Source organism: Gymnoscopelus microlampas (assembly GCF_963454915.1).
Source record: "Gymnoscopelus microlampas genome assembly, chromosome: 3".
NCBI lineage: Eukaryota > Metazoa > Chordata > Actinopteri > Myctophiformes > Myctophidae > Gymnoscopelus > Gymnoscopelus microlampas.
Window position 1 is genome coordinate 8168838 of NC_139940.1, and position 17934 is coordinate 8186771.

Consider the following 17934-nt stretch of genomic DNA (forward strand, 5'->3'; position numbering starts at 1 on the left):
ATCAGTGTGTGAATGTGTGTGTGAATGGGTGAATGTAATGCACTTTGAGAAGCACTTTGCATAAAAGGTGCTATATAAATGCATCATTTACAATTTATTTGACCATTTTGCCCACCCCGGTGGCACCCACTTTTTCAAACAGTGTTTTACAGGTAAGGATACATGAGGTTGGCACAGGCAGTCATCACTCTGTGGCGAACAGGAGTCTTCATGGCATCAGCTGGCTCTGCTTTGATAAAGTCCTGACAACCACAAAACACTAGTAATTAATAAACTGGTGAATAAGAGTGTTTTGACAAAAATAACGTGGCTATTGCTGTTATAAATCGTATAACCATGGTTCCCTGCAGTGAGTGAAATGAATGAAGTGTGTGTCATCAAAGACTCTGTAGTCTTGAGCAGATGAAATGCTCTTCACAGTGTGAAAATGAAATTTTACAGCAGCTGAACTGGTGTGAGGCGCACAGCCGACAAGCAAAGTTTGTGCTACTGACCAGCATGACGGACGTCAGCTCCTGTTTGCGAGAGAAGACGTAGCCTTGTCTCTTCACACATTCCTTGATGGCTCTGGCAATGAGCCCAACACTCTGAATCAAACTTAACTTCATGGTCAGGTCCTAAAGCACGGTACCAACACACACACACACACACACACACACACAAACACGTGGACAGAAGGTGACAGAAGAACACGTGCAACAGATCCTTAGACTGGTCGAGGAAAGTGAATCATGAAAGTAATGTTAATCACGTTTTCCAAACGCAACAGAGTGTTACAGCAACCGGCGTGTGATTGCAGCCGTCTTTAGCTGATGCAACTCTACACAGCACAGCACAAGCAACAACCATCCACTACGATTAAAACTAAATCAAGTAAGCTGGTCAGCGGATCAATCACATTTCATCGACCGGGCAGGTGAGTTTGTACGGTAGGCTGATCCGACAGGTGTCAGGAGGAGGCAGAGCAGTCTGAGGTCAGACGTGTGTGATTGATTGGAAAAGAAGCAGATCGGTTCAACAGGAGACCACCTGCAGGCCCTGGTCTAAGAGAAGACAGATCAGACCTGCTCGTAGCAAGGTGCTGTTAGCATTTAGCACAGTAGTTCTCAACTCCTGTCTGAGGGAAGCCGAGATACGACTCATTTCCTACCAGGATGTAGAGATGACATTTACCTGGTGTTTAAGTGCATTAGTCCATGAACAGACAGTTAAAATGAAAACAACGGTAGTTGAGTTTAGGGCTGCAACTATCGATTATCTCCTTAGCGACGATTATTCTATCGATTACCTTTTCCATTAATCCAATAACTGAGAAGCAGGTTATTTATATTATGTCAACAAATCCACGCAAACTTGTGTTTATTTATAATCAATTAGTCTGATTAACCACTTAAGCCCTATTTTATACTTTGTTGTACAACGGTGTCACACAAAAACAGCTAAAGTAAACTATCAATAAGCTCACAAGACTGTAAATCATCTACTTTCACTGTTTTAGAACATTCTTGCCTATAATGACACGCCCAAAATAGGGATGCCAGGTTTAACTTTTTTTTTTTTGTCGCCAAAATCGATTACTATAATTAACACTGATATTGTTTTTAATACTTGATCAAATAAATTACTTCGATTAACTGTTGTAACCCTACTGGAGTTGAGAACCACTAAGTTAGTGAAAGATTACTAAAGAGCCTCTTTGCACACCAACAATTGTGTTTGATCAAAGAATATCAGGAGGGGGGTCTACCACTCAGAGATTACTTGATTGTGTAGAGATTGGGGTTGACTAGGAAAAATAAGACGACATAATTGACAGGATAACGCAAATAATGCCAATAGATGACACTCAAGTGCGTCATCTGTCGGTTTATAATCCAGGAGACAAGTGTTCTGACGGCTGCTTCAGTGTCCCGATTAGAATAGAACCCATAACAGCAGATGTCTCTGTCAGGATTTGACATCACATTTAGTGAAGTCTTCCATAAATTTACATTTCACTTCAGAGGAACATTTTCACTCACATGCATCCTCCATAGGAACTCAAGAATAATCTTGGTGAATAATTACAGGGGCAAATATAGTCACTAAGAACAAAAGAATAACAAACAAGAATACTGTATACCAGGGGTCTTCAACAGGGGGTCCGGGACCCCTAGGGGGTCCTCGGAGCTACTACAGGGGGTCCGCCAAATCTTTGTGTGATAGGATTTCGTTTTTTTTTTACATTAACCAGTGCCACTTGAACCCTAGAATTCCTTTTCTGAGGGGAACATTAGCCAAAAATACAGTAGCAGATCTACAAGCTCTCAACGCCTCGCGCTGCGAGGCGTTGAGAGCTTGTAGATCGGCTATTTTTGGCAAAGAGGCTATAGGTGTAGAGGGAAAAAAAGAGCAGACTAAGTAAAAAGAAAATCTGAAAGACAATTTTATACAATATAGAGGGGGTCCCTGCTTCATCTCTCTCTCAGCTAGGGGGTCCTTTTGCCTGAAAACGTTGAAGACCCCTGCTGTATACTGTACAGCATGTTGTGTTCCTATAAAGGCCAACACTGATACAGTAGCAGACTATTCATGAACTCCAATGGATATGTGCAATCAATGAATATGAAAATGTTCTTCCAATGTTAAATATATATGTTTTAAGGTTCAGATTAGACAGTGAGGAGAAAGTTAATGTCAAACTGTAAATGTGAGTATTCCTCAAAGACAGACGAGTGACGGAGAAAAGGTTTATATGATAGACGGAGAAGACCAAAGCAGAGAGAGAGGTCAGGAGTCAGAGAGAGAGAGAGAGTCAGAGAGAGAGAGTCGGAGAGAGAGACAGAGAGAGAGAGACAGAGACAGAGAGAGAGAGACAGAGACAGAGACAGAGACAGAGACAGAGAGAGAGAGAGAGAGAGACAACAGAGGAGACAACAAGAAGCAGCATTGACAGGAGGAGAGAGGGGAAAGAAAGGAGAATTAGAGACACAGAGAAACAAAGCGAGGAAGCGACTGACAGTCCCAGCTTTCCTGTGGTGAACGATACCTTGGTCTCTACTTTAATCCCCAGAACCTGTATGACAGAATAACAGGATGGTCAGTAAACCTCAGCAAACCACACACACCCTTCACCTCCTATAGACCATTGGTTCTCAAAGTGGGGTCCGAGGACCCCCAGGGGTCCTTGAGGTGGTCCCCAGCCAAAGCAGTTCATGTAGCATCACAATCGTTTAACCACTTTTCAATCCATTTATATGTTGGCTATTCAAAAGTAGCAGATCTACAAGCTCACAGCGAGCTGCGAGCTTCCTCTGCTATTTTTGAATAATATCGAAAAAGTTTGGAAACTTTTGAATAATTTAGATTTTTTTAAAACATAAATCTTCAGATGGGGGTCCTTGGCACAAAACATTTTCAGATGGCGGTCCGCGGTCAAATATATATAAATTTGTGAAAAAGTTTGAGAACCACTGCTATTGACACATGGTTCCACTTCCTGGTTTCTCATTTTGAGAGCACAGGTGTTTGTGGATACCTCTGGCGGCAGTGATGCCAGACTTCACTTCTCTATATTCTTTGTGGTATGACGAAATAGATACAATATATCAGATCTACAAGCTCACAAACGCATCGTGTGTTGTGAACTTGTGGATCTGCTATTTTGGATTTATTTTTGTGTGCCTAAAATAGGGAAGCCAGGTTCAAAGTGGTTCAAGGTTTGTGATTCGGCTCCGCAAATCATCTTTAAATCTGACACCTGACTGTATGATCACGACAATTAGAGGCAATTCCTGAATTATTGGGTGAACTACTATTCATTATCTGAAGAATTTGAGGGAAAGGCTTTAACCTGCAAAACAACAATTAAGAGCTTAGATGAACAGATGAACCTCTCTCTTCCCTGTAGCCAGGAGATGCTGATGTTAAGGGGGTTGTTACATAGGGAATCTGGTAATGACGCCTGTTCAACTGACTGGAGTTTTAACCAAAAATATCCAACACATACAGTATACAGCAGACATTCTTTCAATAGTAAAACTCATTAAAAAAATCACACCTGTGTGAAGGTAGCGGCGCCTTAGATATATTTTGTCATAGATATGTGTTTCTACTAGAGAAACAATATTAAATCTCTGTAAATTTATTTCAAGGCTTCCAGTGGCACTAAATAGTGCCATTGGAAGCGAATCACCAAATGCATTCCAAGGTAAGTGGCAAAAACTGATCATAGTGATGTCATGAATAGTAACATAGTGATGTCATGAATAGTGACCAATCAGAACGTTGACGGACCTGACCAATCAGAACGTTGACGGACCTGACCAATCAGAACCTTGGCTAGCCTGACCAATCAGAACGTTGACGGACCTGACCAATCAGAACCTTGGCGAGCCTGACCAATCAGAACGTTGACGCAAAAGCCAGGTATAGAGGGCTAATATCCGCTCTATACCTAAAGGTATAGAGCGGCTAGCGCCGCTAAAAATGCTCGGAAACGTTATTTCGGTCGATTATTTCTCCCCTTCAATAATTCCAATTGGTATTGTATTTTATATTGTGGGAAACCCCGATTAGTCACCTTTACAACGAGGTACAACTTGTAAGGAGTTGTACCTCCAAAAAAATATTGCCAAATATTATGTTGTATATACTGCAATATTCTTCTGTTGGTATTCACTCTCGTTTTGAGCTTCAAGTGCTGGCAGATGTGTGACTGGCACCTGAGCATGGGTCCTGTAACTTTGTTGAGTTTATGTGTGCTCCAAGCATCAACAGGCCACGTTTGTCCCTTCAGGATAAGGCCCCTGCAATAGAACAACTGGGGGATTTTGGCACTTTTGGGGGGGGCTCTACTAACACAGTTAGCTGTGTTGCTCATTCCACGAGAGTACGATCCTTACAAAGTTGTACCTCGTTGTAAAGGTGACTAATCAGGCTTTCCAACAATATAAAATACAATACCAATTGGCATTATTAAAGGGTAGATATAATCAACCAAAATAACGTTTCTGAATTTTTTTTTAGGTGTTTATTCCTGTATACTGTATGTTCTTCATGATGTCAAATGTAGTGGGCCACTAGTAGCAACCACAAAAGAATCAGCTGAACAGGAATCATTTCCCAGTGAAATGACCCAGTTGAAAAGGAATCATTTCCCAGTGAAATGACCCAGTTGAAAAGGAATCATTTCCCAGTGAAATACCAGCTGAAACTATGATGTTTACTGATCTAAACATCACAGTAAGCAGCTGAGAGGGGCTGAGAGGTTAGTTCATTTGAAACTTAACAGGAAAATACGTAAGAACAGACAAGTACAATAATGCATAACAATACTTTAAAATCCCATAAATGAATACCATTATAAATCAGTCATCCTGTTTCACAAATATTTTACACTGCGCCATGGCATCACACTTTGACACAAATAGATTTTCTTTGACACAAATTTCTTCATCTTTTTTTCACAAAATATGAATGAGTTTTGGTATTGACTACATCTCAAACCAACACACCAACGATAACGTTAATTGTCAGTAAGATTATCTTTGTATAGTGTTAATTGAACTGAGTGTATTGGTGATACCTTGGTGTTGAAGAGGTTTCTGATGCAGTGTATTGGTGTTACCATGGTGTTGAAGAGGTTTCTGATGCAGTGTATTGGTGTTACCTTGGTGTTGAGGTGTTTTCTGATGCAGTGTATTGGTGTTACCTTGGTGTTGAAGAGGTTTCTGATCCAGTGTATTGGTGTTACCATGGTGTTGAAGAGGTTTCTGATGCAGTGTATTGGTGTTACCATGGTGTTGAAGAGGTTTCTGATGCAGTGTATTGGTGTTACCATGGTGTTGAAGAGGTTTCTGATGCAGTGTATTGGTGTTACCTTGGTGTCGAGGTGTTTTCTGATGCAGTGTATTGGTGTTACCTTGGTGTTGAAGAGGTTTCTGATGCAGTGTATTGGTGTTACCATGGTGTTGAAGAGGTTTCTGATGCAGTGTATTGGTGTTACCTTGGTGTTGAGGTGTTTGCTGATGCAGTGTATTGGTGTTACCTTGGTGTTGAAGTGTTTGCTGATGCAGCGCAGGATGTCGTGCTCCACACGGCTCACTATCTGGTCCTGAGGAGCATTCAGAGCCACCTGGCCATAACACAGGATCAACGTACTCTTCACCTTCTCAACCTCCACGTCATTACGCTCCTGAAGGTCATGAAGGAACGATAGGAACGTAAGGAACGGGTGGGAAGGATGGATGGATGGATGGACAGACAGACAGACACATTTTAAATACAAGCAGAGGGAAGCATTGGTTGTCTCCTTTTATGAAACAACAGTGGGACCCTTGCTTCTGGCAATAATCATCATTTAACAACGTAATTTTAAAGCACTTTGAGATTTCCTGTAAATGTAAAGTGCGTTATAAATAAAATCCATTATTATTATTATTATTATTAATTTACTGTAGAATCTACAGATTTGCATCTTCAGTCAGTCGGTTGGTCTGTTGGTGAGGTTATTGCAGTAGAAGCTCAGAAATTTGCCTCCAATATCCGTTTGGAGTAGGTGTTCTTGTTGCATTTGGTGACACAATTAGATGTTAAGTGTAGGCTTAAGGGGCCCTTCAGTTTGCATTCATGCGATAAACTGACTGATTAGCTGGCTGATGTGCTTTGGCTTTATCATTATGAAAAACTAATATGAGGGCCACTGTCGTTTTAATTCCCAGCCTTTTGTTTCCATTCTTCCCCTGGTGGTAGGCTATGTCTGGACTATGAACTGTACTGTAGGCCAGTGGTTCTCAAACTTTTTCATGTCAAGGACCCCCAAATTGACACTTAATAGCCCGCGGACCCCCATTTGAAAAGATAAACCAGGGACTCTCCATAAGAGAAGATTTTTACGTCTCTAGCAGTGATTCTCAACCATTTTAATTTGAAGGACCACCAGTTTGACATACATTAGGCTACGGACCCCCATTTAATGACATTTCTATCTCTGGGACCCCAATTCATATTGTAAAATCTATGTTAATTTAACTCTGAGAGTGTACAAATGGTACCAAATGGACCCGTTAGGGTCCATTTGGTACCATTTGTACACTCTCAGAGTTACAGACCCATAAGGGTCCATTTGGTTCCTATCCATCATTTAGCTGGGGACCCCCTGGAACCCCCTCAAGTACCCCTGGGGGTCCCCGGACCCCACTTTGAGAACCAATGCTGTAGGCTGTACCATCATGTTTGTCCTACTAGTGATGATTACAACCTGCCACACTTCCTTTCAATGTGTTCACTGTTCAAAGCTTTGTCTCCATACAGCCGGTCACTGTGGCTACACAATAATGACATTATGACAGTCCTTCATCAATCATCATCAATCAGCCCTTCTCCCATTGCCACATGCCTATTCACACGCACACAAAGTCACAACATTGTCCTCAAATGACACACACAGAGTCACAGCATGCGTCCTGGCAGAAATGTGCACTCTACTGAGCACACCTTCCTACTTTTAAGTGATTTTATTATGTAGTTTGGAGTGTATTGACTGTAGTTTGAAGTATATTGACTGTAGTTTGAAGTGTACCGACAGTAGTTTTTTGTACCTTGAGCAGGCTGAAAATTCCTTGAGACTTCTTTAAGGCGTCCGATTTGCCGAACTCATCCAATTTGGCCAGAGTTCCTTCTAAGTGGCTGTTGGCACACAACCCGATGCCCATGGCCACACCCTGTAGAACACACACATGCACACGCACACGCACACACACACACACACACGCACAAACGATAAAACAACCCATACAAGGAAAATAAAGTGAGATGATACTACTGACAAATGTTACCACCGCTGCTATAGAATAAAAAAAATCACACCTGTGTGAAGGTAGCGGCGCCTTTGATACATTTTGTCATCAATAAGTGTTTATAATGTGTTTATAGCCACGTGTCACGTGAAGCTTGACCAATCACTTTGTTGACGTGTCTGACCAATCAGAACGTTGACGCAAAAGCCAGGTATAGAGGGCTAATATCCGCTCTATACCTAAAGGTATAGAGCGGCTAGCGCCGCTAAAAAAAAATAAGGGAACTGTTATTGCTGATATAAAATATAAACTGTAGATAGAAGATATCTGTTGGTATAATTGTCTCTGCTATAGCATATACACATGTTTTTCTACAACTGCATGGCTATGCCGTATTGCACATTTATAGCTTCCTACCTCATAGCACATTTATAATATACAGTACTGTATATACCTTTGTTCTCCCTGCCCTTATTATGCTATGCTGATGTGGACACTGCTGAAGGCTTCTTAATAGTATTATTTTTGTATTCTTATCTTGATTTTTCTTTTTCATTATTATTAATATTGTCGTAGCACAGTACATGGTGGACCTCACAGAATAGTATGTGTACCTGTATGAGTAGTGACAAAAACTGTAAAAAAAGAACGTCACGATTCTTGACACGCACACACACACGCATGCATGCACACACAAAACTACATCAGACAGACAGACAGACAGACAAGACAGACCTCTCTCTCGATGGCGTCATTGTGTCGAGCGGTGATGAGAATCTCCTGCAGTTGTTTCTTAACCAGTTCTTTGTTGTAACATTGCTGGAGTGTCACTCCTATACAACGATACAGGAAGCTCTGGACAGGGACAAACAATGACAATCTTAATGCCTCCGTTCATCTATGGTGGGAGGATCTTCACAGGACCACAATGGAAACAAGCCCCCAGGGCTTTTTGTGTTATCCTTTTAACAATCTTTGTAAACCGTACCTCTGTACAATCTGCAAACTGTTAATAAAGTATTCAATCAATCAATCTTCATGTTGTTTACATTGTGTAGGACGTTTTTGTTGTTTTCAAACGCTGGATCAGAAGACAAAAAATGTGTCAGCAGCACCCACCGGTGCATGTGATTTAAATTACAGCCTGATTTGCTGTGAATTTTAACAAGTTCTAACAAGTTCTCCAGGGATTATAGTAAAAACAAATCTCACGACTGAACGTTTTTGTTAGGTCAACAAGTCCCAATGTATGCTTTTTGAAGTGAAAGGACTACCCCACACTACCCCACACTGCTTCCTAAAGAATTAGCACAATAACAATTGCAGGGACGCGGGAAGTACTTTAGAGCAAGGGGTGCTGGTAAACGGGACACATGCACGTGCGCGCGCGCGATTTTTTTCGGGTTTCCCGCGGATAAAGTAACTTTTTTTGTTACTTTATTTCGGTTTTAGGGTTAGGGTTAGGGTTGGATTAGGGTTATGTGATTTAATTCTTTTGGGGGAGCCGCGCCCACCGGAGAAAATCTCTCACACACACACACACGCACGCCTTTTTTTTTTTTTTTCCTCACAACGGCAGGGGGTGCTGCAGCACCCTCAGCACCCCACTTCCCGCGTCCCTGAACAATTTTGTTTAGGTATTATCGTTCTAAACGTGTCTAAATGTTCCTACAATTCTACATACAGCCAATGTGAGACCATTACGGTTTTATGGAAGATGCTTCTGAATTATTCTTTGGTAGTTTGACCCATTATAATACTCTCTAATCTTTTAAAAAATGACTGAAATCAGTCATAGAGACTGACAACTTAAGTACATGAGTTCTCACCTTCTCTTCCAGAGAGTGGTTGTAGGTTGAAAGGTAACGTATGGCCTCCGCTGATAACTGACCCACCCACTTATCATCGTCAATGGTTGCCAGGGTTTTAGACAGGAACTGGAGCCAATCAAATCACAGACAGAAGGGACATGTCAATCAATCAAATCACTCCGCATCCGCACTGAAATGTGTAAATGTGTCCGAAGCCTTAAAACATTACACTCAGTCAGTCAGTCAGTCAGTCAGATAGACATACAGACAGACAGACAAAAAGACTGTCAGACATATAAAAAAAACAGACCTTTAGTAGTTTGTCATGCCAGAGTTTCTTATCCAGACTCTCTGCAGTAGACTCTGTAAAAAAAACAACTTCATAACTAAACAACTTTTTTGGTAGATCACCTTTCATGTGAATTATAACTTCAATATCCTACATATGATAAAGACATCAGGCATCGGGCTTATGTACTGTTATTACACGGCTTTGTTGAATACTTGATTGAGGTCAATCAAGGCATTCTGTGGTCTGTTATTTCCTGATAGCACTCAGACTACAATTCTTAAGGACCCACTCACAAACCAGCAAAAACTGAGTATGTTTAGATCCAACAGGCCAAATTTGATGAATGTATATGTATGTATACATAATCTAAAAGCGCACGTTGTCACGTGCACTTGTAGATTGGCTATTTTCGCTGAAATAATTAAGTAAAAGTGGTTAAGTCTGTCTGTGGGTTGTATGAACAAGAGCTTAAATAATAACTACATTTGTTCCACTGGAACACAAGTTGGTTTCCACCCCCGTCAGTGATGATGTAGAATGTTGCTGCGTGCGCGTGTGTGCGTGTGTGTGTGTGTGTGTGTGTGTGTGTGTGTGTGTGTGTGTGTGTGTGTGTGTGTACCCTCGAGAGTTGCCAGCAGTGAGGGGATCTCTTTCTCCCAGAGGATCTCTGTCTTGGGGTGGATGTTGGTGAGGAGGACGCTGAGGAGAGACAGAGACGGAGCACCGTGTCCTCTGCTGTGGAGCGGAAATGCTGTGTTCACCTAAAAAACACACACACACACACACACACACACACACACACACAGTGGAATTGTGGGTCGTATTTCAGTGTTACTGCTATAGCGAGTTGTGTTGTGTTGTAGTGTGTAGCTGTGTAGTGTTGTGTTCTCACCAGCAGTCTGGTGAACAGGGTCTGAGGGGAGGGCAGGTTCACTGGAACAGAGGACAAACACAACATACATCAAATACAGAAATCTGTTCATGGTTTGTCCACTGGGTACAGGTAAGGACCTACAGTATGAACAACATTATGTACCTACTGTATGCATGCGTGCATGTATAGCAGTGTTAATTCTGACCGCAATGATTGCTTTTGATTTAGTCATAGTCTTTTGAATACAATTCCAAATTAGTTTTAATCATAATGTAGTCATCTGAATGTTTTTAGTTTTAGTCTAGTTTCTAGTTGACTAAATATCATATGATTTTAGTCGCGAAAAACATATTTTGGCAGGCCGTGATGGCGTCGAAATGCCTGATTTATACTTTATACTAGCTGCATGCTGACTCGTTGTGAGCTACCATTTTCAAAGCGCGACACCCGCAAGCAACCAAGCATAAAATCACTTGTCTTAGTTCTGCTGGATCTCTTCTCCACTAATCCCTCCCTAATTATAAAGAAAACATCACATGGATGCACCTGGGACGTATCATTAGTGTTGTAGCCTGGGGTCATCGGGTGTTTCGGGTCTCGCAACAACATACACCCTCGCCCAGGTGACCCAGCCGGGGTTGATCAAGCCCCGACTTACATTCCAGTAGCTACCCACAGTCAGTCCTCTTAGGGAAAGACAGGGCCACTCAGTACGCTTCTCCGGAACTACTCTGGGGGACAACAACTAGTGTACCGGTAGTTGTTATTTGTTGATGAAATTGTCAATATTTTCATAGTTTAATCATCATAGCTTAGTTTTTATTTAGTTTTCGTCAGTGAAAAAAGGCAGTCAACGGACATTTTTCGTCAATAGTTTTAACAATTGATGCATACATGGGTACATAATGTATGTGTGTGTATATGTTAGGGTGTAGTCCATCTCCCCACCTTGCTGTGTGAAGTCTATGTTGAAGCTGATCTCCTGGTTCTCTTTCTTCTTGGTGCCCAGTACTATGAGGCTCTTACACAGAGGCGTGGTGGCGTTACTGTACTGTGCCGGGGTCAGATAGTAGAGCAGCATGGGCCACAGCACCTACACCACACACACACACACACACACACACACACACACACACACGTTAGACAAGCAGACTGTCTGTATGTCTACATGTATCTGTCTTTCTAAAACTCTGAAATAGACAGATGGATAGACATGCAGACAGACAGGTAGACAGACAGACAGACAGACAGACAGACAGACAGAGTAGGGTACGTACATCAGCCAGTCGTCCTACAGTAGTGGTCAGTAGATGTAAGGTGTTGTCACACATACTCCTCAACGCCTCGTTAGTCACCTCCTCTGGATCTGCAGACCTCTGACCACGCTGACACACGCACACACACACACACACACACACACACACACACACACACACACACACACACACACACACACACACACACACACACACACACACACACACACACACACACACACACACACACACACACACACACACACAGTTAACATTCATGTCGTATTTTAACTCCTTTAAAGTAAACTAATCCATACCCGGTCGACGCATCCGTGGGGGGATATGCGCACATGATCTGGCAACCCGGGAGGCAGTTCGTCACATAGCTGGGCAGCCCCGTAACCATGGCGACATTCTTTTACACAAAAACGCTAATAAACAGCTGAGATTTGGTGAAATCAAAAAAACGGGCTTCGCTGTTAGGTGCACATGGTAATGGTCAATGGCTGTGTGCAAATTCAGATCAATTGCTCCAGCCACTGAGGAGAACCGGGCAGAACAGTTTTTGGCCTCACCATGCACCACAGACAAGAGGTTTCTCAAATTATAGGAGGATGTTTGATAAGCTGTGAGTTGCGCTTGTGTAGGCACACGGTGTTAACACATGCACAACACAGACAGTACATAAATAAGTAATGTCAGATGTACCTGGTATGTGTCAGGCAGGGCACAGTGCTGCACGATGAACCTGACCAGCAGCTCTCCTCCCTCCAGCTCCAGATAACCATGATGAGCCATGGCACTGATCACCTGGACCACACGCTTCTTCACCTGAAACCAGTGGTTTGACAATGTATACAAAATTGTACTATAGTAAAAACTGTTGCAATTGTAGAATGCAGCCTTTTTGTATTGTCGTATACTTTTTTTCCTTTCTTTTTTGTTTTGTATCCTTGTACGTTTGTTTGTCTCTTGAATTATTTTTTTCCAATAGAAATTGAGTACAAAAAAAGAAAAGAAAAGCATATTTCTGCATGAATGCCTGGCTGGTCCTAGGCAGTCAGCTGTCCATATTATCCAACTAGTTACGCTGGGACTGCAGGGAAAGTCCCTCAAACCCCTCCCAACGCATCAACATAGATAGACAATAAATATCAGGACTGTGTTTACCTTGTTGCTGTGGTCAACCATCGGATGTCTGATGCTGACAAGAATAAGAAGCTTCTTGGTCTCCATCATGGAGGCTGTAGCGCACACACACACACACACACACACACACACACACACACACACACACACACACACACACACACACACACACACACACACACACACACACACACACACATTCAGTAGTCTGACTAAATACTGTGTTCAATGTATAACTGTGTACTAGTTGTAGTTTAGATGTATGCCAAACGTATTCATTGCCAATTTCCCCCCTATTCTCCTCTCCCAATTTAACCCATTAAAACTGGAAAATCAGTGCCATTCTAGATTTTAGTGTTGGCCATTCAAAGATAGCAAATATACAAGCTTGTAGATCTGCTATATTTGAAAAATCTTGAAAATGTGTCCAAATCTTTGAATATATACATTTTTAGTACTCTATAGCTGACTTTGTCCGTGTGCGTACGTCAACAAAGTGATTGGTCAAGTGCGTACGTCAACAAAGTGATTGGTCAAGCTTTTTTTTTTAAAGCAAACACTTTTAACTCAAATCTTGGCTCCTGGGGCTCCCAGCCAAATATTTTGAGATGGGGGTCCACAGCCAAATACATGAAAACGTTCAAGAAGCACTGATAAAACTGTCTGGTCTGCAGAATGGTTGGTCTTAGGGATGGTGCTGAACCCACATGCTTCCTCCGATATACAGCCACTTCTTTTCACCTGCCAGTAAGTAAGAACTATACCGGCAGGACGTACAGTAGTGTGTGAGGAGTAACAGATCCTATTCCTCATAGTTTAATACCAAAGAACGCCCTCCCTGTCCAGCTTCCCTCCCACACACACAGCCAATTATACGTGTTGCAAAGTCCGGCCAAGACAGATGCAGGATGGAGGATTTGAAAGCCAAACGTTTTTCAACTTCAAATCTCAAACTGGCTTTATGAAGTTCCAGAGCATTTCAAATTAAGAGCTCGACTCTGTTGTCTCATATCAAGTATCAAAAAGCACAGAAACAAAACACAAAATAATATTATCTGACTTACACAACTTTATAAATACATGTCTGTGTGTATTCAGTAGGCATGTAACGAGTTATCGTAAATCGATTAAAACTGGTGACAATATAAACCGATTTAATACAAAAATTATTCAAAAAAGAGGATAAGAGATAACACAGTATTGTAAAAGAAATGATAAGAGAAGAAAATACTGGATTTGTGTGAGAGAAATAATTAAAAAATTATCGTGATTCGAATCGTATCATGAGTTGAGTGAATCATTACTTACCTAGTATTAAGTAATTAGGACTAGGTGGTACAAGTGAGGGGGTGTTTTAGCAATGTCCCTCTCTCTCTCTGTGTGTGTGTGTGTGTGTGTGTGTGTGTGTGTGTGTGTGTGTGTGTGTGTGTGTGTGTGTGTGCGCTCACTCACTGGATGAGTTGATGAGGTGGCGAAGGACAGCCAGTGAACCCATCCTACTTCTCTCATTACTGTTCTCCAACTTCTGAAGAACAAACACTACCACGCGATCTGGGAATGAGTTAGCTGAGAGAGAGAGAGAGAGAGAGAGAGAGAGAGACAGAGAGAGAGAGAGAGAGAGAGAGAGATAGAGGGTGAATCAAAGAGATTTACCATACACCCATTACTCATATTGTCTCTGTCGGGTATAAACCTCATTATGTCAACAACATTTGTCAAATTCTAAAATAGCAAAAGTAGCAGATCTACAAGCTCAAAGAGAGGCGCGAAGCGACACATTTTGAGCTTGTTGATCGTTGTCGATACTTTTGATGCTTTTGTGTGACACACATTAATTTACGAAAAAACACAATACGTTGATAGGTTTCTGCCCAACGGTATACTGTACTATACCACCCATTCCTATTTCCTACACAGTGACGATTCATACAATGAGGTTACCATTCACTTTGTCACCCTGCCATGCATTCCACCAGTAAAAAACAAACAAACCAAAACAGTAGATCAACATGTTTGTCTATCAGACTCACTATCAATGCTATACTCCCATATCAGTCTACACTTTACTACAGTAGCTGCTAATTCCAAGGAATACCTTATCCAATGTTCTGGGGTAGCCACACACACACACACACACACACAGAGTATTTTCACTACTCTGGAACGTTGATTAGATTAGACAAGGAATGTCCGTTCTATTAGGTCAGCTCAGTTGGCATCCTACACGACAAAAATCTCACACACACACGCGGACACACAGTGTTTAGCTTAACTCTGTCCTACTTACACTTCTAATACTTAGGTAGGGTTTAATGCAGAGGACAGATTTCACATACATGTATGTGAAAATGTTCCGTGTGAAAAATACCCCCTTTCCCCTACACAGTATACAATGCTAAAGTTAGAGTACCGAGTAGCAGGTTTAAGGGGAAGCAATGCAGATATAGAAATGTGATTACTTTGATTGCTTACATGTGCTTATTTTTTACATAGTTAAAAGATGCATTAAACATAATATTTTCAGCACCTCAATAGAGAATTCTTTAAATCATGCATGAAATGCCTCCTGTCATATTAGAGAACTTGATGTACAGTACAGTATGTGCTTAGACAGCAAATAAGAGTCGATTTAAGAATCACGCCATTTCACTTTCCAAGCAAACAGAAGAATACCGTCATGTACTGTATCGAGCTGAAATACCCCTTTGAAACGGTCTTCCCTTAAATGTACCACACAGTCTATGTTATTAGTAGTAAACCCTGTGTCTAACAGACCTCACTTCGCTATGCGCACACTTTTGAGATCATCTGTGGATACCCAAACATAAAATCATAAAATGTAATTTCTTTTACAAAAAGTAGCCAAAATTGTATATTAAAAATACATGTCCAAATATATGTATACTGTAAATGTTTTTTAATGCAATTAAATACGTTATTAAAAGAATGGGGGGTTGTCAAAATTGGCCAAAAATGACATATATATATATATTTTTAAACTGTGAACTGCTAGCCATCATTATCAGATGGATCTCCCGTTTCAGCTTGATCTACATACCGCAATCATTTTGAATCAATTAAATTGACATTGTGTGACACCTGTGTTGCGTGCATTCAGTGCTTTCAGCAAGGGACACAGGAATTTGTCAGTTATGTTTTGGGCGCATTTCCAAGCCTTTATTTGATAGTGATAGTTTAGAGAGAGAGGAGACGCATAACGAGAGTAGGGCGACAACATCAGCAAATGGTCCGGCCTGCCGGGAATAGAACCGGGAACTCACTGATGAGGACATTTTGCACCCACGTGGTATTGCACCCTAAGCACTCGGCTATCTGGTTGACCACTTGAAGTGTAGTCCTGCAGTATGCAGACAGATGGCGCTGTGATATTTTGAGGCCAGCTGCTGCGCAAAGTTACAGGGGCCCAGGGCCACGCGAGAACTTGCGAGGCAGATATTATACAGTTGTTTTTATTTGTACCTTAATTTTCACATTCAAACATTCTTTTATTTTAATCGAATATCGGTCTGAACATTGAATATGCACTGACAGCCCTGAAGTGCTATGAAGAGTTAGCTACAAGTTATCTACAATTGTCTTCAGGTATAATTTACACCTGAACATAAATATTGACCACACTGACCCACAAAGCAATGCAAAATACACTCAAACAAACAAGCCCACAGTACATATGGGTCACTTCAAGCACACACACACACGCGCACACACACACACACACACACACACACACACACACACACACACACACACACACACACACACACACACACACACACACACACACACACACACACACACACACACACACACACACACACACACACACAATAATAAATGTCTTTAGTACCTAGCAAACTGAAGCAACGTAGCACCTCGTTGTGGTTCCTGACAGTGGGAGGGTTACTGTAGTCCACAGGTGCACACACCTGAGTGAACACACATCACATTAGTACAACTATTAAATTAGGTTAATCACCTTCTTTTTTTTTTGATAGTTGAATCTATGCGATTAAGCTAGACTACTGTATGTACTGTAACACACATTACCTGAACTCAAACATACATTTCAAAATTGCTTGATGTTTACCCGGCAGTCAAAAACAAAATGTTAAATTAAATGTTATATGGTCCAAAGACATAAACAATGTTTGCAGTTGTAAATAGCAGATATTATAATATTTTACATGAGACAAAAATTAATCATTTCGCCCCCTTAATTAGATAAATAAATAAATACATACATACATACATTATTTGACTGACATTGGGGCAAATTTATGTATGTCTGTCTGTTTGGTGGAATCTTACAACAGTTCTGACAATATAAAATAGACTGAATCATGATTCAATAAAAGCTAAAATGACAAATAATCTAATGCAATATAACTAGTAATGTACTAACACAAAAAGTAATTTAGTGTTATGACTAGGAATCTACCGCACTATTAAGACAGTAACACTACTAGTAACAGTAATGTGACAGATCAAGAAGGTTAATTTGTCTCTACGCATACGGGTAAAGCAGCAAAATACAAGTGAGATTAGGTCTGCAAACACTGTGAAACATCAGCATAACAGACCAATAACAATAGTAAAGCTAAGACAATACCATGAGAAAAAGCCTCGTGAAGATTATCACATCACTGTGTGTGTGTGTGTGTGTGTGTGTGTGTGTGTGTGTGTGTGTGTGTGTGTGTGTGTGTGTGTGTGTGTGTGTGTGTGTGTGTGTGTGTGTGTGTGTGTGTGTGTGTGT

General features: G+C 41.2%; 1 protein-coding gene across 5 annotated transcripts in view; it reads right to left on the reverse strand.

Moving 5' to 3' along the window:
- mroh1 (maestro heat-like repeat family member 1) overlaps window positions 1-17934 on the reverse strand; it is a 56487-nt gene that overhangs the window by 18182 nt on the left and 20371 nt on the right. For 3 of the 5 annotated variants that reach the window (XM_084053447.1, XM_084053448.1, XM_084053451.1), the window contains 16 exons: window positions 17029-17107; window positions 14613-14726; window positions 13182-13255; window positions 12720-12842; window positions 12033-12140; window positions 11704-11848; window positions 10774-10814; window positions 10501-10642; window positions 9900-9952; window positions 9608-9715; window positions 8514-8633; window positions 7581-7703; window positions 6029-6175; window positions 3029-3055; window positions 495-617; window positions 163-242 (listed from right to left, as the gene is read on the reverse strand). In XM_084053447.1, the coding sequence (XP_083909573.1) occupies window positions 163-242; window positions 495-617; window positions 3029-3055; window positions 6029-6175; window positions 7581-7703; window positions 8514-8633; window positions 9608-9715; window positions 9900-9952; window positions 10501-10642; window positions 10774-10814; window positions 11704-11848; window positions 12033-12140; window positions 12720-12842; window positions 13182-13255; window positions 14613-14726; window positions 17029-17107 (1607 nt within the window). The remainder of the gene's footprint in view (window positions 1-162; window positions 243-494; window positions 618-3028; window positions 3056-6028; window positions 6176-7580; window positions 7704-8513; window positions 8634-9607; window positions 9716-9899; window positions 9953-10500; window positions 10643-10773; window positions 10815-11703; window positions 11849-12032; window positions 12141-12719; window positions 12843-13181; window positions 13256-14612; window positions 14727-17028; window positions 17108-17934) is intronic. The other 2 variants (XM_084053449.1, XM_084053450.1) reach the window with 2 other exon arrangements.